Source organism: Scyliorhinus canicula, chromosome 30, assembly GCF_902713615.1.
Source record: "Scyliorhinus canicula chromosome 30, sScyCan1.1, whole genome shotgun sequence".
Classification (NCBI taxonomy): domain Eukaryota; kingdom Metazoa; phylum Chordata; class Chondrichthyes; order Carcharhiniformes; family Scyliorhinidae; genus Scyliorhinus; species Scyliorhinus canicula.
Window position 1 is genome coordinate 11,395,070 of NC_052175.1, and position 24,737 is coordinate 11,419,806.

General features: G+C 52.2%; 1 protein-coding gene across 1 annotated transcript in view; it reads right to left on the minus strand.

The window, feature by feature from the left end:
* Positions 1–22,827, minus strand: part of rrnad1 (ribosomal RNA adenine dimethylase domain containing 1) — a 23,982-nt gene extending 1,155 nt beyond the window's left edge. Inside the window, exons 1-5 of the mRNA XM_038787072.1 lie at positions 22,533–22,827; positions 13,719–13,859; positions 11,073–11,188; positions 7,415–7,634; positions 715–934 (exon numbers count right to left, since the gene is read on the minus strand). Coding sequence (XP_038643000.1) covers positions 715–934; positions 7,415–7,634; positions 11,073–11,188; positions 13,719–13,829 — 667 coding nt within the window. The 5' untranslated portion in view covers positions 13,830–13,859; positions 22,533–22,827. The remainder of the gene's footprint in view (positions 1–714; positions 935–7,414; positions 7,635–11,072; positions 11,189–13,718; positions 13,860–22,532) is intronic.
* Positions 22,828–24,737: the final 1,910 nt, after the last annotated feature.

Genomic DNA, 24,737 nt, shown 5'->3' on the forward strand with positions numbered 1-24,737 from the left:
TGAGAGACAGAGACACAGAGAGAGAAGTCCAGGAGATTTAATAGGATGCTGCCTGGTTTGGAGGGTAGGTCTTATGAGGAAAGGTTGAGGGAGCTCGGGCTTTTCTCTTTGGAGCGGAGGAGAATGAGAGGTGACTTAAAACATAGAACATTACAGCGCAGTACAGGCCCTTCGGCCCTCAATGTTGCGCCGACCTGTGAAACCCCTCTAAATCCCATCTACACTATTCCCCTATCGTCCATATGCCTATCCAATGACCATTTGAATGCGTTTAGTGTTGCCAAATCCACTACTGTTGCAGGCAGGGCATTCCACGCCCTTACTACTCTCTGAGTAAAGAACCTACCTCTGACATCTGTCCGATATCTATCTCCCCTCAATTTAAAGCTATGTCCCCTCGTGCTGGACATCACCATCCGAGGAAAAAGGCTCTCACTGTCCACCCTATCTAATCCTCTGATCATCTTGTATGCCTCAATTAAGACTTAATAGAGGTTTATAAGACGATGAGGGGGATAGATAGAGTGGACATTCAGAGACTATTTCCTCGGGTGGATGTAGCTGTTACAAGGGGGCATAACTATAAGATTCGGGGCGGGAGATGCAGGAGGGATGTCCGAGGTAGGTTCTTTACTCAGAGAGTGGTTAGGGTGTGGAATGGACTGCCTGCTGTGATAGTGGAGTCGGACACTTTAGGAACTTTCAAGCGGTTATTGGATAGGCGCATGGAGCCCACCAGAATGACAGGGAGTGGGATAGCTTGATCTTGGTTTCGGACAATGCTCGGCACAACATCGAGGGCCGAAGGGCCTGTGCTGTGCTGCTCTATGTCACCGAGTGCAATTGCGGAAGGCAGAAGACCAGACCGTACCTGACCAGATCCAACGTCAACCACATGCTGGCACCCAGTGGCATCACACAGCTTCTTAACCATCTGCCGGAGAATGAAGGGAGACATTTTCAGAGCGTGCTGTCTATTGCGCTGCAGATTCCATCTGCCGGCTACTCAAAAAACCCCCACAATAATACAAATCGCCCACCGCACTGTTTGTTATCAGCCGACATTCTAATGTAGGTCACTCCGCGTTCTCTTCAATCTGTCTCCCCTCTGGTTATTGACCCCCCCCCCCCCCAACTCCTTTCTCCACAGTTACTCCATCCAATCCCCACTTTGTGATTAAATCTCCCCCTTAACCATTCTGCGCTCCGAGAACAATCCCGGACTCTCCCAATCTCTCTCGTCCTGGGGCTGCCCCTTTAAGAAGATTTTTTGTTGGTCTCATCGGTGATGTCATTGCGTGGGCGGAGCTGGGCTGTGGCTCTGGGATTTATGACTTTCGCTTGGAGTTTTTGCAGCTCGTTTGAGCTGCACGGGTTGAAAGAGGTGTCTCTGGGCAGCACGGTGGCCTAGTGGTTAGCACAACCGCCTCACAGCGCTGAGGTCCCGGGTTCGATCCCGGCTCTGGGTCACTGTCCGTGTGAAGTTTGCACATTCTCCCCGTGTCTGCGTGGGTTTCGCCCCCACAACCCAAAAATGTGCAGAGTAGGTGGATTGGCCACGCTAAATTGCCCCTTAATTGGAAAAAATAATTGGGTAATCTAAATTTATAAAAAAAAAGAAAGAGGTGTCTCTCTATCTTATCTATCTAAACAGTTTAGCACACTGGGCTAAATCGCTGGCTTCGAAAGCAGACCAAGGCAGGCCAGCAGCACGGTTCGATTCCCGTACCGGCCTACCCGAACAGGCGCCGGAATGTGGCGACTAGGGGCTTTTCACAGTAACTTCATTGAAGCCTACTTGTGACAATAAGCCATTTTCATTTCATTTTTATTTCTTCATTTTAAAAACTGTTTCCAGAGTGCTTGATAACGAAAAAGAGATCATTGCTTTCTGGAAAGTGGGCAGCACGGTAGCATTGTGGATAGCACAATTGCTTTACAGCTCCAGGGTTTGGGGTTCGATTCCGGCTTGGGTCACTGTCTGTGTGGAGTCTGCACATCCTCCCCGTGTGTGCGTGGGTTTCCTCCGGGTGCTCCGGTTTCCTCCCACAGTCCAAAGATGTGCAGGTTAGGTGGATTGACCATGATAACATAGAACATAGAACAGTACAGCACAGAACAGGCCCTTCGGCCCTCAATGTTGTGCCGAGCCATGATCACCCTACTCAAACTCACATATCCACCCTATACCCGTAACCCAACAACCTTACTTTTATTAGGACACTATGGGCAATTTAGCATGGCCAATCCACCTAACCCGCACATCTTTGGACTGTGGGAGGAAACCGGAGCACCCGGAGGAAACCCACGCACACAGGGGGAGGACGTGCAGACTCCACACAGACAGTGACCCAGCCGGGAATCGAACCTGGGACCCTGGAGCTGTGAAGCATTTATGCTAACCACCATGCTACCCTGCTGCCCCAAAATTGCCCATGGTGTCCAAAATTTCCCTTAGTGTTGGGTGGGGCTACTAGGTTATGGGGATACGGTGGAGGTGTTGACCTTGGGTCGGGTGCTCTTTCCAGGAGCTGGTGCAGACTCGATGGGCCGAATGGCCTCCTTCTGCACTGTAAATTCTATGAAATCTACTGTTTGAAAAGGGGAACAGAGTGTCAATAACAAGTCTTATACCAGTGAGAGTGCCGTGTGCTGGGCCCCACCTTTGAAAAGGGGTTTCTGGTTTCACTTGAATCTTGTTATTGAATTGGAACAGTTAAGGGGGAATTCATTAAGGGTTATACACAGATTACTGTAGCTGTGTGGGATCTTTATGGTTGTAGTTGATAATTCTTACTGTGTGTGTTTATACAAATGTTAACTAAATTCACCGAATAAAGCTGGTTTCTTTGAGTTAAAGCGCCCAAGAACTCTGTTGAATAAACCCTGAAAGGCACGGCCTTGTGCTCATCATAACCAAAATCAATAAATAGTTGTAGGTCAGGTGAATTCCATTATATACTTTGGAGTTTTCTAAACCCTGGCCCGTAACAAAATTGAGGGTTCGTCCGGGATCAAAGTCTACCTTTCGTGATTGCGTTGGCTCAGTGAACTTAACGACAGCGAGGGGTGAGCATTTATGTGTTTGCTTTTCAGGTGTGGTATTCCAGTTTCAGTAGGGAGTGTGTTGTGGACAATGGCGCGGTGGCGCAGTGGTTAGCACTGCTGCCTCGCGGCGCCGAGGTCCTAGGTTCGATCCCGGCTCTGGGTCACTGTCCGTGTGGAGTTTGCACATCCCCCCCCCCCCCGGTGTTTGCGTGGGTCTCACCCCCACGACCCCAAAGATGTGCAGGGTAGGTGGATTGGCCGTGCTAAATTGCCCCTTAATTGGAAAAAATGAATTGGGTACTCTAAATTTATTAAGAAAACAAATCAATCAAAGCTTGGTTTCCGACATCAGTTTCAACCTGCGAGGGATAGAAACTGGGGAAAAGAGAAATACTCAAGTGGTAAAGGTAAAGAGGATCTGATGGGAGATAATAAGGAGAGTGTACCTCAGATTAAAAAAGAAATCTAGGAGGGTGGAAAATAAATGAAAAGTTTCTGATGTTTTCACTGTAATAAACTAGGCCATGTCAAGTCACAGTGTTGGTGGTTGAAGAAAAGCACTGGGAAGGCTGATGTGGTAAAACAGGATAAGACAGTGGGGTTTGTTAGAGTGGTAAAGGAAAGCTCAAGTGAAGAGAAGGAGGTGCAAAAGATTGTACAGCCTGATCAAGAGGTGATTGATAAGAAGGTGCCAGATCTCTTTAAAGAATTTACTTGTGTGGGTAAGGTTTACTCATGTGTATCAGGAGGAGCAGGTAAAGAAGTCACAATTTTAAGAGAGCTAGTCAATCTTTGATGGTAAGAGATGAGGTGTCAGGTAGTTTGGGAGGAATATTGCCAGAAAAGGTGGTGATATGTGGAATTCAGGGTGAGAGGAGTAGTGTTCTATTATATAAGGCAAGATTGGAAAGTCCAGTGAAGAGTGGTGAAGTGGTAGTAGGAGTAATAGAGAAACTATCTTCTCCAAGAATACAGTTTATCTTGGGTAATGGATCGCAGGTGGGAGTGATGCCTGCTGTGGTTGATAAGCCAGTGGTAAAATCAAACAACTGAATTGTTGAAGGACGAATATCCTGGGATTTTTCCTGATTGTGTAGTAACAAGGTCGCAAAGTTGGGGCAGCACGGTAGCATGGTGGTTAGCATAAATGCTTCACAGCTCCAGGGTCCCAGGTTCGATTCCCGGCTGGGTCACTGTCTGTGCGGAGTCTGCACGTCCTCCCCGTGTGTGCGTGGGTTTCCTCCGGGTGCTCCGGTTTCCTCCCACAGTCCAAAGATGTACGGGTTAGGTGGATTGGCCATGCTAAATTGCCCGTAGTGTCCTAAAAAGTAAGGTTAAAGGGGGGGTTGTTGGGTTACGGGTATAGGGTGGATACGTGGGTTTGAGTAGGGTGATCATTGCTCGGCACAACATTGAGGACCAAAGGGCCTGTTCTGTGCTGTACTGTTCTAAAGTCACAGATTAAGACAAGAGGAAAAAACAAAGAGTGAAGATAAAGTTAAAGTTGAATTATCAGACTCAATTTTTGATCAGATGGTTGAAAAAGAACAAGAACAGGTGGAGGATGAGGCGGATATTTTTAGTTCAGGAAAGTTGGCGGAGTTACACCAGAAAGATATAGAGATAAAACGGATGTAAAGCACACAGGGAAGAGGAATCTGCATGGATACCAGAATGTTATGACCTTAAAAATGATGTCTTGATGAGAAAATGGAGACCTTTACATATACAGGCAGATGAAAAGTGGGCAGAAGTTCATCAAGTAGTATTGCCGATAGGGTATAGAAAGGAGGTGTTGCGAGTTGCACATGAGGTACCAGTGGGAGGTCATTTGGGAACAAGGAAAACTCAAGCTAAAATCCAGAAACATCTCTATTGGCCTGGACTACATAAAGATGTAGTTAAATTTTGTCGATCATGTCACACATGTCCAGTGATAGGGAAACCTCAAGCAGTGATAAAACCAGCGGCCTTAATACCCATTCCAGAATTTAATTTAAGGGCGAAGGAGATTTCAGCTTTTGTGTCTCCAGATGGTATATACCGATTCAAAGTTATGCCATTTGGCACGAAAAACGCCCTGGCCACATTTCAACGGTTAACGAACAAAGTTGTTTCAGGATTACCCAACTGTGCGGTATACATCGACGATCTGGTAATTTTCAGCCAGACATGGAAAGAACATTCGAAGCATCTGATGGAGTTATTCGATCGACTTCAGGAAGCGGGTGTGGTGATAAATCGAGCCAAAAGCGAATTTGGAAAAGCCCAAGTCACTTTCCTTGGCCGTACAATCGGACAGGGTCGAATGGTCCCACGGGACGTGAAAACAAAAGTTACTGGGGAGTTTCCAATACCCTCGACGCAAAGGGAAATAAGCGATTTCTTGGCACAAGTGGTTTTTACCGTAAATTTTTGCCGAAATTCAGCAGTGTGGTCGCTCCACTGACGGAGATGCTGAAGAAGAGTAGCAAATTTCAGTGGACAGCGGGGAGTCAACAGGCATTTGAAGGCTGTGTTAACCACTGCTCCCGTGTTGGAGAATTCCAAGAGGCTTTGTGATCGGATTGAGCGAAAGTACCTAACCTTAAAGAAAGCTGCAGATGCCGTAGAGAAATGGTTGGATCGTGCAGAGAACTTCTTCTTCAAAGAGTCTGTCAACCAAGACGAACTCCAGGTGGAGGAAGACAAAGAACTGAAATGGACTAACTTACTGAAAATGTTTGCCTGTTTTGATTTTGTTTCAAAAAAAAGTAAGTTTATTGTCGATTGTTATTAATGAAAAGGTGAAAAATGAAACCACCTTTGAAGATGAGGGTTTATTTTTTGATGGTCTGTATTTTCTGGGATTTTGAAGAATGAGGAGTTCTCCCTGAAACCTCAGAAAGGGGTTTGACAACCCAGAGAGGGTGTTGCCCCCAGCCCCGGTTGGAAAGTCCAGAATATGGGGAGGTCAGAGTCTCAGGGTTGAGACTCCGGTCGGCCATTTTGGACGGAGGAGGAGACATGGCTTCGTTTGGGAGGGCGATGAATCTTAGGAAACCTTCACGCCGGACATCTGGATGTCCAGTCACCGAGCAGGTTGGAGGTGGAGATCGAGAGATTTTTTTTTTTGGACGCTCGAGAGAATTAGGAAATACGGGGATCGACGGGAAAGTGGAGTCGAGGGAAAAGGTGCAGTCACGAAGGTTGGAGCAGGCTTGTGGGGCAAAATGCCTCCTTGCTCGGGGCCGCACGGTGATGCAGTGAGTTAGCACTGCTGCCTCACGGCGCCGAGGTCCCGGGTTCAATGCCGGCTCTGGGTCACTGTCTGTGTGGAGTTTGCACATTCTCCCCGTGTCTGCGTGGGTTTCGCCCCCACGACCCAAAGATCTGCAGGCTAGGTGGATTGGCCACGCTAAATTGCCCCTTAATTAGAAAAAAAGAATTGGCTACTCTAAATATATAAAAATAAAGGCCTCCTGCTCCTTCTTCTGAACCTCCTTCTGACGTGATCGAAAGACGTGGTTGATTTCCTCAGGTCGTGATGAATGTTGGAAATAGTTATATACATTGTATTATATATCTGTTTCAGTAATGTTTTATAAATCTTAGTTTAACCTACAGTTGGGGTGTGTCTGCAAAAGATGCAATTAAGATGTCATAAAAATGGGATCATCATTGATTTATAACCATTTAATGTACCCACAAAGGGCTATTGGACTTTGGTGTATAGAAAGTAGGCTCCCTGGGTTTGGATAATTGAGGGGTGGTGTTTAGCCTCAGCAAAGTTGGTCAAAAGACAGTTAGTGAGATGGAGGTGGAGATCGAGAGATTTTTTTTTTGGACGCTCGAGAGAATTAGGAAATACGGGGATCGACGGGAAAGTGGAGGAGCCAGGTCTGTAGCAGGGCAGTTCAGCTCCACATCTGCCAAAGGCAGAAGGACTTACAGCTCGTGTCTGAAAGGGTCTCTGTCTCCTTCGCTGAAAGCAACTCTACACAGGGGACAGCAATGTATCCGGGTGTTTGCCAACTTTAATTACAAGTGGCTTTTGACCTGTAATGACCTTTGCTTAATGGGCAACAGAGGAGGTGTAAATTGGAAGTTAAAGTGTTTCCTGTTCTTGTTAAGAATTGTTGAACTATTAATCGTAGCCTTTTTGTCTGTGATATTCCTGCATTGGTTAAAAATGAAGTGTATTCTAATTTAAAAGATACCCGTTTGTCAGTGGAACCACTCCTGGGGGTGAAGGACCCTTTTCTCAGTTTACAAACTGCAAAGATCTCGGGGCTTCTCCTCCAGTTTCCGAACATACATTTGCGTCTGGCTCAGTACCCCCCCCCACCCCCATTTCTCCCACCACTCGTGCCCTGCCCCCATTTACCGCGCCCAGTCTCCGGATCTCGTGCTGCTTTTTCGGTTTGACGTGCCTCCGGAAGTGGTGGCTCAGCCTCGAGCTCTGACTCCTGTTGGCCCGGAATTCCTCCGGCCCGCCGCCCGCTCCCCGTGCCGGGGACGGCCCACCCCGGGGCTGGCGGGAAAAGGTCAGGGCGTGAGCGGACGCCCGGTACGCCAGCAGCGAGAGCGGCCACACCGACTCGCGTCTGAGGAGGGAAAGAAAACGGTCAATGGCTTGCTGCATCGGTAATTTGCCGATCCTACGCACGCTTGCAATGACCGACCTCCCGAAACCTCACCCAATCCCCTACAGCAAGAGGGTTGCTGAAAAGAATTGTGGGCAGTTTCTAATTTATTTGGATGCTTATAATCCTTCAACACATGCCATCCACATAAGGTACAGAATTTGTCACAAAAGGTGATGTGATCATCAGCTCTAAACGGATACGTTTAGATAGAGTATATCCGATACTGTCCATCTGGATGAATAAATAGGCAGGACAGTGTGTTGACACAAATGTGTCTGCCAATGTTGGAGCCATGGTGGGGTTGACAACAAACATTCAACTGAAGCTGTTCAAACACTGCACTGCAGCAAACAGGCTACAGAATCTATTTAAACAGCACACTGCAGCAAACAGTCTACAGAGTCTATTTAAACAGCACACTGCAGCAAACAGTCTACAGAGTCTATTTAAACAGCACACTGCAGCAAACAGTCTACAGAGTCTATTTAAACAGCACACTGCAGCAAACAGTCTACAGAGTCTATTTAAACAGCACTGCAGCAAACAGTCTACAGAGTCTATTTAAACAGCACTGCAGCAAACAGTCTACAGTCTATTTAAACAGCACACTGCAACAAACAGTCTACAGTCTATTTAAACAGCACACTGCAACAAACAGTCTACAGAGTCTATTTAAACAGCACACTGCAGCAAACAGTCTACAGAGTCTATTTAAACAGCACTACAGCAAACAGTCTACAGAGTCTATTTAAACAGCACTACAGCAAACAGTCTACAGTCTATTTAAACAGCACTGCAGCAAACAGGCTACAGAATCTATTTAAACAGCACACTGCAGCAAACAGTCTACAGAGTCTATTTAAACAGCACACTGCAGCAAACAGTCTACAGAGTCTATTTAAACAGCACACTGCAGCAAACAGTCTACAGAGTCTATTTAAACAGCACTGCAGTAAACAGTCTACAGAGTCTATTTAAACAGCACTGCAGCAAACAGTCTACAGAGTCTATTTAAACAGCACTACAGCAAACAGTCTACAGTCTATTTAAACAGCACACTGCAACAAACAGTCTACAGAGTCTATTTAAACAGCACACTGCAGCAAACAGTCTACAGAGTCTATTTAAACAGCACTACAGCAAACAGTCTACAGAGTCTATTTAAACAGCACTACAGCAAACAGTCTACAGTCTATTTAAACAGCACACTGCAACAAACAGTCTACAGAGTCTATTTAAACAGCACACTGCAGCAAACAGTCTACAGAGTCTATTTAAACAGCACTACAGCAAACAGTCTACAGAGTCTATTTAAACAGCACTACAGCAAACAGTCTACAGAGTCTATTTAAACAGCACTACAGCAAACAGTCTACAGTCTATTTAAACAGCAGACTGCAGCAAAAAGTCTACAGAGTGTATTTAAACAGCACTGCAGCAAACCGTCTACAGAGTCTATTTAAACAGCACACTGCAGCAAACAGTCTACAGAGTCTATTTAAACAGCACACTGCAGCAAACCGTCTATAGAGTCTATTTAAACAGCACTACAACAGTCTACAGAGTCTATTTAAACAGCACTGCCTCAAACAGTCTACAGAGTCTATTTAAACAGCACACTGCAGCAAACAGTCTACAGGGTCTATTTAAACAGTACACTGCAGCAAACAGTCTACAGAATCTATTTAAACAGCACTACAACAAACAGTCTACAGAGTCTATTTAAACAGCACTGCAGCAAACAGTCTACAGAATCTATTTAAACAGCACACTACAGCAAACAATCTACAGAGTCTATTTAAACAGCACTACAACAAACAGTCTACAGAGTCTATTTAAACAGCACACTGCATCAAACAGTCTACAGAGTCTATTTAAACAGCACTGCAGCAAACAGTCTACACAATCTATTTAAACAGCACTGCAGCAAACAGTCTACAGAGTCTATTTAAACAGCACTGCAGCAAACAGTCTACAGAGTCTATTTAAACAGCACTGCAGCAAACAGTCTACAGAGTCTATTTAAACAGCACTGCAGCAAACAGTCTACAGAGTCTATTTAAACAGCACTGCAGCAAACAGTCTACAGAGTCTATTTAAACAGCACTGCAGCAAACAGTCTACAGAGTCTATTTAAACAGCACTCTGCAGCAAACAGTCTACAGAGTCTATTTAAACAGCACACTGCAGCAAACAGTCTACAGAGTCTATTTAAGAAGCACACTGCAGCAAACAGTCTACAGAGTCTATTTAAACAGCACTACAACAAACAGTCTACAGAGTCTATTTAAACAGCATACTGCAGCGGTCCACAGAATGTATTTAAACAGTGTATTAAGGAAAACAATCTACAGAGTCTATTTAAACTGAGCACTACAGCAAACCGTCTACAGAGTCTATTTAAACAACACACTGCAGCAAACAGTCTACAGAGTCTATTTAAACAGCACTGCAGCAAACAGTCTACAGAGTCTATTTAAACAGCACACTGCAGCAAACAGTCTACATAATCTATTTAAACAGCTCTATTATGGTTAACAATCTACAGAGTCTATTTAAACAGCACGCTGCAGCAAACAGTCTACAGAGTCTATTTAAACAGCACACTGCAGCAAACAGTCTACAGAGTCTATTTAAACAGCACTGCAGCAAACAGTCTACAGAGTCTATATAAACAGCACACTGCAGCAAACAGTCTACAGAGTCTATTTAAACAGCACACTGCAGCAAACAGTCTACAGAGTCCATTTAAACAGCACTGCAGCAAACAGTCTACAGAGTCTATTTAAACAGCACTACAACAAACAGTCTACAGAGTCTATTTAAACAGCACTGCAGCAAACAGTCCACAGAGTCTATTTAAACAGCACTGCAGCAAACAGTCTACAGAGTCTATTTAAACAGCACTGCAGCAAACAGTCTACAGAGTCTATTTAAACAGCACTACAGCAAACAGTCTACAGAGTCTATTTAAACAGCACTACAGCAAACAGTCTACAGAGTCTATTTAAACAGCACACTGCAGCAAACAGGCTACAGAGTCTATTTAAACAGCACACTGCAGCAAACAGTCTACAGAGTCTATTTAAACAGCACACTGCAGCAAACAGGCTACAGAGTCTATTTAAACAGCACTGCAGCAAACAGTCTACAGAGTCTATTTAAACAGCACACTGCAGCAAACAGGCTACAGAGTCTATTTAAACAGCACACTGCAGCAAACAGTCTACAGAGTCTATTTAAACAGCACTGCAGCAAACAGTCTACAGAGTCTATTTAAACAGCACACTGCAGCAAACAGTCTACAGAGTCTATTTAAACAGCACACTGCAGCAAACAGGCTACAGAGTCTATTTAAACAGCACACTGCAGCAAACAGTTGAGGCGGTTCCTTACCCAACACAAGGTCCTTGTTTCAGCAGCAATGTTGACAACTGCGGGTTGGTCAGGTTGGACAGAGTAGCCTGCCAGGATCGGGGCACCTTCTCCCACAGGTTCTCACTGAAAAATTCCTGCAGGAAACGCGACGGGAGGAAAGGGGCAGGGTGAAGCGGGATGAGTATAGTTTCCACAGCAGCGCCTCGACCAACCAAGAGACAACCCGCCAACAATTTCCTCATGCGCTACAACCAGCTGCTCCCTTTGACGTTTGGCATGCTTGCGTCCGACCTGATGAGTGGGGGGGGGGGGAAAAGTTCGACAGCTGTGTCTTTTCTCAGCGACACAGAAACCCGGGTGATAGCGACGCAGCAACCGGAGCGAGTAGCGAAGGCGAGAGTTAAATAGATGTTACTCGCATTAAATATTCTTGGTCCACGCCACAAAGGTGCGCGACGCACAAACCAGGAGGAACAAATTCATCTCCTCGAGCCCGTTCCACAGTTAAATCTTTATTATTGTCACAAGTAGGCTTCCATTAACACGCCAATAGCGTTACTGTGAAAAGTCGCCACACTCCGGCGCCTGTTCGGGTACACGGAGGGAGAATTCAGAATGTCTGATTCACCCAACAAGCAGTCTACAGAGTCTATTTAAACAGCGCACTGCAGCAAACAGTCTACAGAGTCTATTTAAACAGCACACTGCAGCAAACAGTCTACAGAGTCTATTTAAACAGCACACTGCATCAAACAGTCTACAGAGTCTATTTAAACAGCACACTGCAGCAAACATTCTACAGTCTATTTAAACAGCACACTGCAGCAAACTGTCTACAGAGTCTATTTAAACAGCACACTGCAGAAAACATTCCACAGAGTCTTTAAAAAGCACATTTGCAGGAAACAGTCTACAGAGTCTATTTAAACAGCACACTGTAGCAAACAGTCTACAGTCTATTTAAACAGCACTGCAGCAAACAGTCTACAGAGTCTATTTAAAGAGCACTGCAGCAAACAGTCTACAGAGTCTATTTAAAAAGCGCACTGCATCAAACAGTCTACAGAGTCTATTTAAACAGCACAATACAGCAAACAGTCTACAGAGTCTATTTAAACAGCACTGCAGCAAACAGTCTACAGAGTCTATTTAAACAGCACACTACAGCAAACTGCAGGGGACATAGCCTCAAAATAAGGGGAAGTAGATTTAGGACTGAGTTTAGGAGGAACTTCTTCACCCAAAGGGTTGTGAATCTATGGAATTCCTTGCCCAGTGAAGCAGTTGAGGCTCCTTCATTACATGTTTTTAAGGTAAAGATAGATAGTTTTTTGAAGATTAAAGGGATTAAGGGTTATGGTGTTCGGGCCGGAAAGTGGAGCTGACTCCACAAAAGATCAGCCATGATCTAATTGAATGGCGGAGCAGGCTCGAGGGGCCAGATGGCCTACTCCTGCTCCAAGTTCTTATGTTCTTATAAACAGTCTACAGAGTCTATTTAAACAGCACTGCAGCAAACAGTCTACAGAGTCTATTTAAACAGCACACTGCAGCAAACAGTCTACAGAGTCTATTTAAACAGCACACTGCAGCAAACAGTCTACAGAGTCTATTTAAACAGCACACTGCAGCAAACATTCTACAGAGTCTATTTAAACAGCACACTGCAGCAAACAGTCTGCAGAGTCTATTTAAACAGCACTACAGCAAACAGTCCACAGAGTCTATATAAACAGCACACTGCAGCAAACAGTCTACAGAGTCTATTTAAACAGCACACTGCAGCAAACATTCTACAGTCTATTTAAACAGCACTGCAGCAAACAGTCTACAGAGTCTATTTAAACAGCACTGCAGCAAACAGTCTACAGAGTCTATTTAAACAGCACTGCAGCAAACAGTCTACAGAGTCTATTTAAACAGCACTGCAGCAAACAGTCTACAGAGTCTATTTAAACAGCACACTGCAGCAAACAGTCTACAGAGTCTATTTAAACAGAACTGCAGCAAACAGGCTACAGAATCTATTTAAACAGCACACTGCAGCAAACAGTCTACAGAGTCTATTTAAACAGCACTACAGCAAACAGTCTACAGAGTCTATTGAAACAGCACTACAGCAAACAGTCTACAGAGTCTATTTAAACAGCACTGCAGCAAACAGTCTACAGAGTCTATTTAAACAGCACACTGCAGCAAACAGTCTACAGAGTCTATTTAAAAAGCGCACTGCAGCAAACAGTCTACAGAGTCTATTTAAACAGCACAATACAGCAAACAGTCTACAGAGTCTATTTAAACAGCACTGCAGCAAACAGTCTACAGAATCTATTTAAACAGCGAACTGCAGCAAAGTCTACAGAGTCTATTGAAATAGCGAACTGCAACAAGCAGTCTACAGAGTCTATTTAAACAGCACTGCAGCAAACAGTCTACAGAGTCTATTTAAACAGCACTGCAGCAAACAGTCTACAGAGTCTATTTAAACAGCACTGCAGCAAACAGTCTACAGAGTCTATTTAAACAGCGAACTGCAGCAAACGTCTCCAGAGTCTATTTAAACAGCACTGTTTAAATAGAGTGCTGTAGTGTTTCGGGACTTGTGGGAGGAAACCGGAGCCCCCGGATACGTTTCATCGCCCGGCATTCTGGAAGCCAACTTACTATCACGTAAGTGTCCAGGAGGTAGGAGTAGGAGGACAGCAGATGGACAATCGCCGCTGCTCGCTGCTTCTGCTGCTCAAAGAGCAGCCGGTCATTCTCTAGCAGCGGCATTGCTTCTTCCAACCAGCGGCAGGGAGAAGGCTGAAGGGAGAAAGGGGCAGAATAGATTATCATCAGAATCCAAATATAAACACTGCCAGGACTGAGGGAGCGCCGCACTGTCAGAGGGTCAGTACTGAGGGAGTGCTGCACTGTCAGAGGGTCAGTACTGAGGGAGTGCCGCACTGTGGGAGGGTCAGTACTGAGGGAGTGTCGCACTGTCAGAGGGTCAGTACTGAGGGAGCGCCGCACTGTCAGAGGGTCAGTACTGAGGGAGTGCCGCACTGTCAGAGGGTCAGTCCTGAGGGAGTGCCGCATTGTGGGAGGGTCAGTACTGAGGGAGCGCCGCACTGTCAGAGGGTCAGTACTGAGGGAGTGCTGCACTGTCAGAGGGTCAGTACTGAGGGAGTGCCGCACTGTCGGAGGGTCAGTACTGAGGGAGCGCCGCACTGTCAGAGGGTCAGTACTGAGGGAGTGCCGCACTGTCAGAGGGTCAGTCCTGAGGGAGTGCCGCACTGTGGGAGGGTCAGTACTGAGGGAGCACCGCACTGTCAGAGGGTCAGTACTGAGGGAGTGCCGCACTGTGAGAGGGTCAGTACTGACGGAGTGCCGCACTGTGGGAGTGCCGCACTGTCAGAGGGTCAGTACTGAGGGAATGCCGCACTGTGGGAGGGTCGGTACTGAGGGAGTGCCGCACTGTCAGAGGGTCAGTACTGAGGGAGAGCCGCACTGTCAGAGGGTCAGTACTGAGGGAATGCCGCACTGTGGGAGGGTCAGTACTGAGGGAGTGCCGCACTGTGGGAGGGTCAGTACTGAGGGTGTGCCACACTGTCAGAGGGTCAATACTGAGGGAGTGCCGCACTGTCAGAGGGTCAGTACTGAGGGAGCACCGCACTGTGGGAGGGTCAGTACTGAGGGAGTGCCGCACTGTCAGAGGGTCAGTACTGAGGGAGTGCCGCACTGTGGGAGGGTCAGTACTGAGGGAGCGCCGCACTGTCAGAGGGTCAGTACTGAGGGAGCTCCGCACTGTCAGAGGGTCAGTACTGAGGGAGCGCCGCACTGTCAGAGGGTCAGTACTGAGGGAGTGCCGCACTGTCAGAGGGTCAGTACTGAGGGAGCGCCGCACTGTCAGAGGGTCAGTACTGAGGGAGCCGCACTGTCAGAGGGTCAGTACTGAGGGAGCGCCGCACTGTCAGAGGGTCAGTACTGAGGGAGTGCTGCACTGTCAGAGGGTCAGTACTGAGGGAGTGCTGCACTGTCAGAGGGTCAGTACTGAGGGTGTGCCGCACTGTCAGAGGGTCAGTACTGAGGGAGCGCCGCACTGTCAGAGGGTCAGTACTGAGGGAGTGCTGCAATGTCAGAGGGTCAGTACTGAGGGAGCGCCGCACTGTGGGAGGGTCAGTACTGAGGGAGCGCCGCACTGTGGGAGGGTCAGTACTGAGGGAGCGCTGCACTGTCAGAGGGTCAGTACTGAGGGAGTGCTGCATTGTGGGAGGGTCAGTACTGAGGGAGCGCTGCACTGTCAGAGGGTCAGTACTGAGGGAGTGCTGCATTGTGGGAGGGTCAGTACTGAGGGAGTGCCGCACTGTGGGAGGGTCAGTACTGAGGGAGCACCGCACTGTCAGAGGGTCAGTACTGAGGGAGCGCCGCACTGTGGGAGGGTCAGTACTGAGGGAGCGCTGCACTGTCAGAGGGTCAGTACTGAGGGAGTGCTGCATTGTGGGAGGGTCAGTACCGAGGGAGTGCCGCACTGTGGGAGGGTCAGTACTGAGGGAGTGCTGCATTGTGGGAGGGTCAGTACTGAGGGAGTGCTGCATTGTGGGAGGGTCAGTACTGAGGGAGTGCCGCACTGTCAGAGGGTCAGTACTGAGGGAGTGCTGCACTGTCAGAGGGTCAGTACTGAGGGAGTGCTGCATTGTGGGAGGGTCAGTACTGAGGGAGCGCCGCACTGTCGGAGGGTCAGTACTGAGGGAGTGCCGCACTATCAGAGGGTCAGTACTGAGGGAGCGCCGCACTGTCAGAGGGTCAGTACTGAGGGAGCGCCGCACTGTCAAGGGTCAGTACTGAGGGAGTGCCGCACTGTCAGAGGGTCAGTACTGAGGGAGTGCCGCACTGTCAGAGGGTCAGTACTGAGGGAGTGCCGCACTGTCAGAGGGTCAGTACTGAGGGAGTGCCGCACTGTCAGAGGGTCAGTACTGAGGGAGCGCCGCACTGTCAGAGGGTCAGTACTGAGGGAGTGCCGCACTGTCAGAGGGTCAGTACTGAGGGAGCGCCGCACTGTCAGAGGGTCAGTACTGAGGGAGCGCCGCACTGTCAGAGGGTCAGTACTGAGGGAGTGCCGCACTGTCAGAGTGTCAGTACTGAGGGAGCGCCGCACTGTGGGAGGGTCAGTACTGAGGGAGAGCCGCACTGTCAGAGGGTCAGTACTGAGGGAGTGCTGCATTGTGGGAGGGTCAGTACTGAGGGAGCGCCGCACTGTCAGAGGGTCAGTACTGAGGGAGTGCCGCACTGTCAGAGGGTCAGTACTGAGGGAGTGCTGCATTGTGGGAGGGTCAGTACTGAGGGAGCCCCGCACTGTGGGAGGGTCAGTACTGAGGGAGTGCCGCACTGTCAGAGGGTCAGTACTGAGGGAGCACCGCACTGTCAGAGGGTCAGTACTGAGGGAGCGCCGCACTGTCAGAGGGTCAGTACTGAGGGAGTGCCGCACTGTGGGAGGGTCAGTACTGAGGGAGCGCCGCACTGTCAGAGGGTCAGTACTGAGGGAGTGCTGCACTGTCAGAGGGTCATTACTGAGGGAGCGCCGCACTGTCAGAGGGTCAGTACTGAGGGAGCGCCGCACTGTGGGAGGGTCAGTACTGAGGGAGCGCCGCACTGTGGGAGGGTCAGTACTGAGGGAGTGCCGCACTGTGGGAGGGTCAGTACTGAGGGAGCGCCGCACTGTCAGAGGGTCAGTACTGAGGGAGTGCCGCACTGTCAGAGGGTCAGTACTGAGGGAGTGCTGCATTGTGGGAGGGTCAGTACTGAGGGAGCCCCGCACTGTGGGAGGGTCAGTACTGAGGGAGTGCCGCACTGTCAGAGGGTCAGTACTGAGGGAGCACCGCACTGTCAGAGGGTCAGTACTGAGGGAGCGCCGCACTGTCAGAGGGTCAGTACTGAGGGAGTGCCGCACTGTCAGAGGGTCAGTACTGAGGGAGTGCTGCACTGTCAGAGGGTCAGTACTGAGGGAGCGCCGCACTGTCAGAGGGTCAGTACTGAGGGAGCGCCGCACTGTCAGAGGGTCAGTACTGAGGGAGTGCCGCACTGTCAGAGGGTCAGTACTGAGGGAGCGCAGCACTGTGGGAGGGTCAGTACTGAGGGAGTGCCGCACTGTCAGAGGGTCATTACTGAGGGAGCGCCGCACTGTCAGAGGGTCAGTACTGAGGGAGCGCCGCACTGTCAGAGGGTCAGTACTGAGGGAGCGCCGCACTGTGGGAGGGTCAGTACTGAGGGAGCGCCGCACTGTGGGAGGGTCAGTACTGAGGGAGTGCCGCACTGTGGGAGGGTCAGTACTGAGGGAGCGCCGCACTGTCAGAGGGTCAGTACTGAGGGAGTGCCGCACTGTCAGAGGGTCAGTACTGAGGGAGTGCCGCACTGTCAGAGGGTCAGTACTGAGGGAGTGCTGCACTGTCAGAGGGTCAGTACTGAGGGAGCGCCGCACTGTCAGAGGGTCAGTACTGAGGGAGCGCCGCACTGTCAGAGGGTCAGTACTGAGGGAGTGCCGCACTGTCAGAGGGTCAGTACTGAGGGAGCGCAGCACTGTGGGAGGGTCAGTACTGAGGGAGCGCCGCACTGTCAGAGGGTCAGTACTGAGGGAGTGCCACACTGTCAGAGGGTCAGTACTGAGGGAGTGCCGCACTGTCAGAGGGTCAGTACTGAGGGAGTGCTGCATTGTGGGAGGGTCAGTACCGAGGGAGTGCCGCACTGTGGGAGGGTCAGTACTGAGGGAGTGCTGCATTGTGGGAGGGTCAGTACTGAGGGAGTGCTGCATTGTGGGAGGGTCAGTACTGAGGGAGTGCCGCACTGTCAGAGGGTCAGTACTGAGGGAGTGCTGCACTGTCAGAGGGTCAGTACTGAGGGAGTGCTGCATTGTGGGAGGGTCAGTACTGAGGGAGCGCCGCACTGTCGGAGGGTCAGTACTGAGGGAGTGCTGCACTGTCAGAGGGCCAGTACTGAGGGAGCCGCACTGTCAGAGGGTCAGTACTGAGGGAGCACCGCACTGTCAGAGGGTCAGTACTGAGGGAGCGCCGCACTGTGGGAGGGTCAGTACTGAGGGAGCGCTGCACTGTCAGAGGGTCAGTACTGAGGGAGTGCTGCATTGTGGGAGGGTCAGTACCGAGGGAGTGCCGCACTGTGGGAGGGTCAGTACTGAGGGAGTGCCGCACTGTCAGAGGGTCAGTACTGAGGGAGTGCCGCACTGTGGGAGGGTCAGTACTGAGGGAGTGCCGCACTGTCAGAGGGTCAGTACTGAGGGAGCGCCGCACTGTCAGAGGGTCAGTACTGAGGGAGTGCTGCACTGTCAGAGGGTCAGTGCTGAGGGAGTGCCGCACTGTCAGAGGGTCAGTACTGAGGGAGTGCCGCACTGTCAGAGGGTCAGTACTGAGGGAGTGCTGCACTGTCAGAGGGTCAGTACTGAGGGAGTGCTGCACTGTGGGAGGGTCAGTACTGAGGGAGTGCCGCACTGTCAGAGGGTTAGTACTGAGGGAGTGCCGCACTGTCAGAGGGTCAGTACTGAGGGAGTGCCACACTGTCAGAGGGTCAGTACTGAGGGAGTGCCGCACTGTCAGAGGGTCAGTACTGAGGGAGTGCCGCACTGTCAGAGGGTCAGTACTGAGGGAGCGCCGCACTGTCAGAGGGCCAGTACTGAGGGAGTGCCGCACTGTCAGAGGGTCAGTACTGAGGGAGTGCCGCACTGTGGGAGGGTCAGTACTGAGGGAGTGCTGCACTGTCAGAGGGTCAGTACTGAGGGAGTGCTGCACTGTGGGAGGGTCAGTACTGAGGGAGTGCCGCACTGTCAGAGGGTTAGTACTGAGTGAGTGCCGCACTGTCAGAGGGTCAGTACTGAGGGAGTGCCACACTGTCAGAGGGTCAGTACTGAGGGAGCGCCGCACTGTCAGAGGGTCAGTACTGAGGGAGTGTCGCATTGTCAGAGGGTCAGTACTGAGGGAGCGCCGCACTGTCAGAGGGTCAGTACTGAGGGAGCGCCGCACTGTCAGAGGGTCAGTACTGAGGGAGTGCCGCACTGTCAGAGGGTCAGTACTGAGGGAGTGCCGCACTGTCAGAGGGTCAGTACTGAGGGAGTGCCGCACTGTGGGAGGGTCAGTACTGAGGGAGTGCTGCACTGTCAGAGGGTCAGTACTGAGGGAGTGCCGCACTGTCAGAGGGTCAGTACTGAGGGAGTGCCGCACTGTCAGAGGGTCAGTACTGAGGGAGTGCCGCACTGTCAGAGGGTCAGTACTGAGGGAGTGCCGCACTGTCAGAGGGTCAGTACTGAGGGAGTGCCGCACTGTGGGAGGGTCAGTACTGAGGGAGTGCCGCACTGTCAGAGGGTCAGTACTGAGGGAGTGCCGCACTGTGGGAGGGTCAGTACTGAGGGAGTGCTGCACTGCCAGAGGGTCAGTACTGAGGGAGCGCCGCACTGTGGGAGGGTCAGTACTGAGGGAGTGCCGCACTGTCAGAGGGTCAGTACTGAGGGAGCGCTGCACTGTCAGAGGGTCAGTACTGAGGGAGCTCCGCACTGTGGGAGGGTCAGTACTGAGGGGGTGCGGCACTGTCAGAGGGTCAGTACTGAGGGAGTGCCGCACTGTCAGAGGGTCAGTACTGAGGGAGCGCCGCACTGTCAGAGGGTCAGTACTGAGGGAGCGCCGCACTGTCAGAGGGTCAGTACTGAGGGAGTGCCGGACTGTCAGAGGGTCAGTACTGAGGGAGTGCCGCACTGTCAGAGGGTCAGTACTGAGGGAGTGCCGCACTGTGGGAGGGTCAGTACTGAGGGAGTGCCGCACTGTCAGAGGGTCAGTACTGAGGGAGCGCCGCACTGTCAGAGGGTCAGTACTGAGGGAGTGCTGCACTGTCAGAGGGTCAGTGCTGAGGGAGTGCCGCACTGTCAGAGGGTCAGTACTGAGGGAGTGCCACACTGTCAGAGGGTCAGTACTGAGGGAGTGCTGCACTGTGGGAGGGTCAGTACTGAGGGAGTGCTGCACTGTGGGAGGGTCAGTACTGAGGGAGCGCCGCACTGTCAGAGGGTCAGTACTGAGGGAGTGCCGCACTGTCAGAGGGTCAGTACTGAGGGAGCGCCGCACTGTCAGAGGGTCAGTACTGAGGGAGCGCCGCACTGTCAGAGGGTCAGTACTGAGGGAGTGCCGCACTGTGGGAGGGTCAGTACTGAGGGAGTGCCGCACTGTCAGAGGGTCAGTACTGAGGGAGTGCCGCACTGTGGGAGGGTCAGTACTGAGGGAGTGCCGCACTGTGGGAGGGTCAGTACTGAGGGAGTGCCGCACTGTGGGAGGGTCAGTACTGAGGGAGCGCCGCACTATGGGAGGGTCAGTACTGAGGGAATGCCGCACTGTCAGAGGGTCAGTACTGAGGGAGCTCCGCACTGTCAGAGGGTCAGTACTGAGGGAGCGCCGCACTGTCAGAGGGTCAGTACTGAGGGAGTGCCGCACTGTCAGAGGGTCAGTACTGAGGGAATGCCGCACTGTCAGAGGGTCAGTACTGAGGGAATGCCGCACTGTCAGAGGGTCAGTACTGAGGGAGTGCTGCACTGTCAGAGGGTCAGTACTGAGGGAGTGCCGCACAGTGGGAGGGTCAGTACTGAGGGAGTGCCGCACTGTCAGAGGGTCAGTACTGAGGGAGAGCCGCACTGTCAGAGGGTCAGTACTGAGGGAGCGCCGCACTGTCAGAGGGTCAGTACTGAGGGAGCGCCGCACTGTCAGAGGGTCAGTACTGAGGGAGCGCCGCACTGTGGGAGGGTCAGTACTGAGGGAGTGCCGCACTGTCAGAGGGTCAGTACTGAGGGAGTGCCGCACTGTCAGAGGGTCAGTACTGAGGGAGTGCCTCACTGTGGGAGGGTCAGTACTGAGGGAGTGCTGCATTGTGGGAGGGTCAGTACTGAGGGAGTGCTGCATTGTGGGAGGGTCAGTACTGAGGGAGCGCCGCACTGTCAGAGGGTCAGTACTGAGGGAGTGCCGCACTGTCAGAGGGTCAGTACTGAGGGAGCGCTGCACTGTCAGAGGGTCAGTACTGAGGGAGTGCCGCACTGTCAGAGGGTCAGTACTGAGGGAGTGCCGCACTGTCAGAGGGTCAGTACTGAGGGAGTGCCGCACTGTCAGAGGGTCAGTACTGAGGGAGTGCCGCACTGTGGGAGGGTCAGTACTGAGGGAGTGCCGCACTGTCAGAGGGTCAGTACTGAGGGAGTGCCGCACTGTCAGAGGGTCAGTACTGAGGGAGTGCCGCACTGTGGGAGGGTCAGTACTGAGGGAGTGCTGCATTGTGGGAGGGTCAGTACTGAGGGAGTGCTGCATTGTGGGAGGGTCAGTACTGAGGGAGCGCCGCACTGTCAGAGGGTCAGTACTGAGGGAGCGCCGCACTGTCAGAGGGTCAGTACTGAGGGAGCGCTGCACTGTCAGAGGGTCAGTACTGAGGGAGTGCCGCACTGTGGGAGGGTCAGTACTGAGGGAGCGCCGCACTGTCAGAGGGTCAGTACTGAGGGAGTGCCGCACTGTCGGAGGGTCAGTACTGAGGGAGTGCCGCACTGTCAGAGGGTCAGTGCTGAGGGAGCACCGCACTGTCAGAGGGTCAGTAATGAGGGAGTGCCGCACTGTCAGAGGGTCAGTACTGAGGGAGTGCCGCACTGTCAGAGGGTCAGTACTGAGGGAGTGCTGCACTGTCAGAGGGTCAGTACTGAGGGAGTGCCGCACTGTCAGAGGGTCAGTACTGAGGGAGCGCCGCACTGTCGGAGGGTCAGTACTGAGGGAGTGCTGCATTGTGGGAGGGTCAGTACTGAGGGAGTGCTGCATTGTGGGAGGGTCAGTACTGAGGGAGCGCTGCATTGTGGGAGGGTCAGTACTGAGGGAGTGCCGCACTGTCAGAGGGTCAGTACTGAGGGAGTGCCGCACTGTCAGAGGGTCAGTACTGAGGGAGCGCCGCACTGTGGGAGGGTCAGTACTGAGGGAGTGCTGCACTGTCAGAGGGTCAGTACTGAGGGAGTGCTGCACTGTCAGAGGGTCAGTACTGAGGGAGTGCCGCACTGTCAGAGGGTCAGTACTGAGGGAGTGCCGCACTGTGGGAGGGTCAGTACTGAGGGAGTGCCGCACTGTCAGAGGGTCAGTACTGAGGGAGTGCCGCACTGTCAGAGGGTCAGTACTGAGGGAGTGCTGCACTGTGGGAGGGTCAGTACTGAGGGAGCGCCGCACTGTCAGAGGGTCAGTACTGAGGGAGCGCCGCACTGTCAGAGGGTCAGTACTGAGGGAGCGCCGCACTGTCAGAGGGTCAGTACTGAGGGAGTGCCGCACTGTCAGAGGGTCAGTACTGAGGGAGTGCCGCACTGTCAGAGGGTCAGTACTGAGGGAGTGCCGCACTGTCGGAGGGTCAGTACTGAGGGAGTGCTGCATTGTGGGAGGGTCAGTACTGAGGGAGTGCTGCATTGTGGGAGGGTCAGTACTGAGGGAGCACTGCACTGACGTTTGGTGACGTAGAGTGATGACGTTTCTGACAAATGGTGACGTTTCCGACGGTTGGTGACGTTGAGCAGTGACGTTGCTCACAGCTGGTGACGTTTCTGACGGTTGGTGACGTTGAGCGGTGACGTTGCTGACGGTTGGTGACGTTGGGCAGTGACCTTGGGCCGCTGACGGTTGCTGGCAGCTCCTCCTCCTCCTCCTGGCCCTCGCGCGGCGGTCCCCGGCGAAAAAGGGGGCGGGGCGTACCCGCACCGGAAGTCCCACCTCCTCCTCCTTCTCTTCCTTTCCGCCCTCCGTCCCCCGGCCCCCGTCCCTGCAGCCCAGAGCTCCGGAAGTACTCCTCTCAGCGCCGCCCCCCCTCTGGGGTGCTGACCCCGGAAGCGGATGGCGGTTCCTCGTAGCCGCGCCGGATCAGCGGCTCTCAGGTAAGAATGATGCCCCTCCTGGTACAATAGCCGCCTGGACTGGGGATGATGCCCCTCCTGGTGCAATAGCCCCTGGACTGGGGGTGATGCCCCTCCTGGTGCAATAGCCCCCTGGACTGGGGGTGATGCCCCTCCTGGTACAATAGCCCCCTGGACTGGGGGTGATGCCCCTCCTGGTACAATAGCCCCCTGGACTGGGGGTGATGCCCCTCCTGGTACAATAGCCGCCTGGACTGGGGATGATGCCCCTCCTGGTACAATAGCCGCCTGGACTGGGGGTGATGCCCCTCCTGGTACAATAACCCCCTGGACTGGGGATGATGCCCCTCCTGGTACAATAGCCCCCTGGACTGGGGGTGATGCCCCTCCTGGTACAATAGCCCCCTGGACTGGGGGTGATGCCCCTCCTGGTACAATAGCCGCCTGGACTGGGGGCGATGCCCCTCCTGGTACAATAGCCCCCTGGACTGGGGGTGATGCCCCTCCTGGTACAATAGTCCCCTGGACTGGGGGCGATGCCCCTCCTGGTACAATAGCCCCCTGGACTAGGGGTGATGCCCCTCCTGGTACAATAGCCCCCTGGACTGGGGGTGATGCCCCTCCTGGTACAATAGCCCCCTGGACTGGGAGTGATGCCTCTCCTGGTACAATAGCCCCCTGGACTGGGGGTGATGCCCTTCCTGGTACAATAGCCCCCTGGACTGGGGGTGATGCCCCTCCTGGTACAATAGCCCCCTGGACTGGGGGTGATGCCCCTCCTGGTACAATAGCCCCCTGGACTGGGGGTGATGCCCCTCCTGGTACAATAGCCCCCGGACTAGGGGTGATGCCCCTCATGGTACAATAACCCCCTGGACTGGGGGTGATGCCCCTCCTGGTACAATAGCCCCCTGGACCGGTTGTGATGCCCCTCCTGGTACAATAGCCCCCTGGACCGGTTGTGAAGCCTCTCCTGGTACAATAGCCGCCTGGACTGGCTGCAAAGCCCCTCCTGGTACAATAGCCGCCTGGACTGGCTGCGAAGCCCCTCCTGGTACAATAGCCCCCTGGACTAGGGGTGATGCCCCTCCTGGTACAATAACCCCCTGGACTGGGGATGAAGCCTCTCCTGGTACAATAGCCCCCTGGACCGGTTGTGAAGCCTCTCCTGGTACAATAGCCGCCTGGACTGGCTGTGAAGCCCCACCTGGTACAATAGCCGCCCAGACTGGCTGCGATGCCCTCTGCAGTCTGACAACCCCACCTGTTGTAATAGCCCTCACTCCCAGCATGCGCCCATGGCAGCAAGACCTGGTTTTATGTCCTCCACAGTCGTGCGGCCCATCTGCACAATGGTGGCCGGTGGGTGTGATGCCCCATGTGGCGCATTAGCCAACCGGCCGGGGAGTGATGCTGCCCACACCGCCCAACAGACCCCGTCCTGCCATCCCCCAGCAACCTTCCTTCATCCTGGGGACTGTAGCTGCATGGGAGCTTTTGAGTGGGAGGGGATGAAACCAGACTGAAATCATGATGCCTCCTACAGTTGAACATGCCCCTGAACTCAGATTTGCTGGACAGCTGATCCACGGAACAGGAGGTGGGAGGGCATGGAAGGAGGGAGGGATAAGGAGGTTAGAACCGTCATTGGGAAGAACGTCAACGCACACCTAGTCCTCTGGGATTGCACTACACCCCAGAATGTCTGCACAAAATCAGGGCCAATAATCAGGGGGTCAGTACGGAGGGAGTACCGCACTGTCAGAGTGTCAGTACGGAGGGAGTGCCGCACTGTCAGAGGG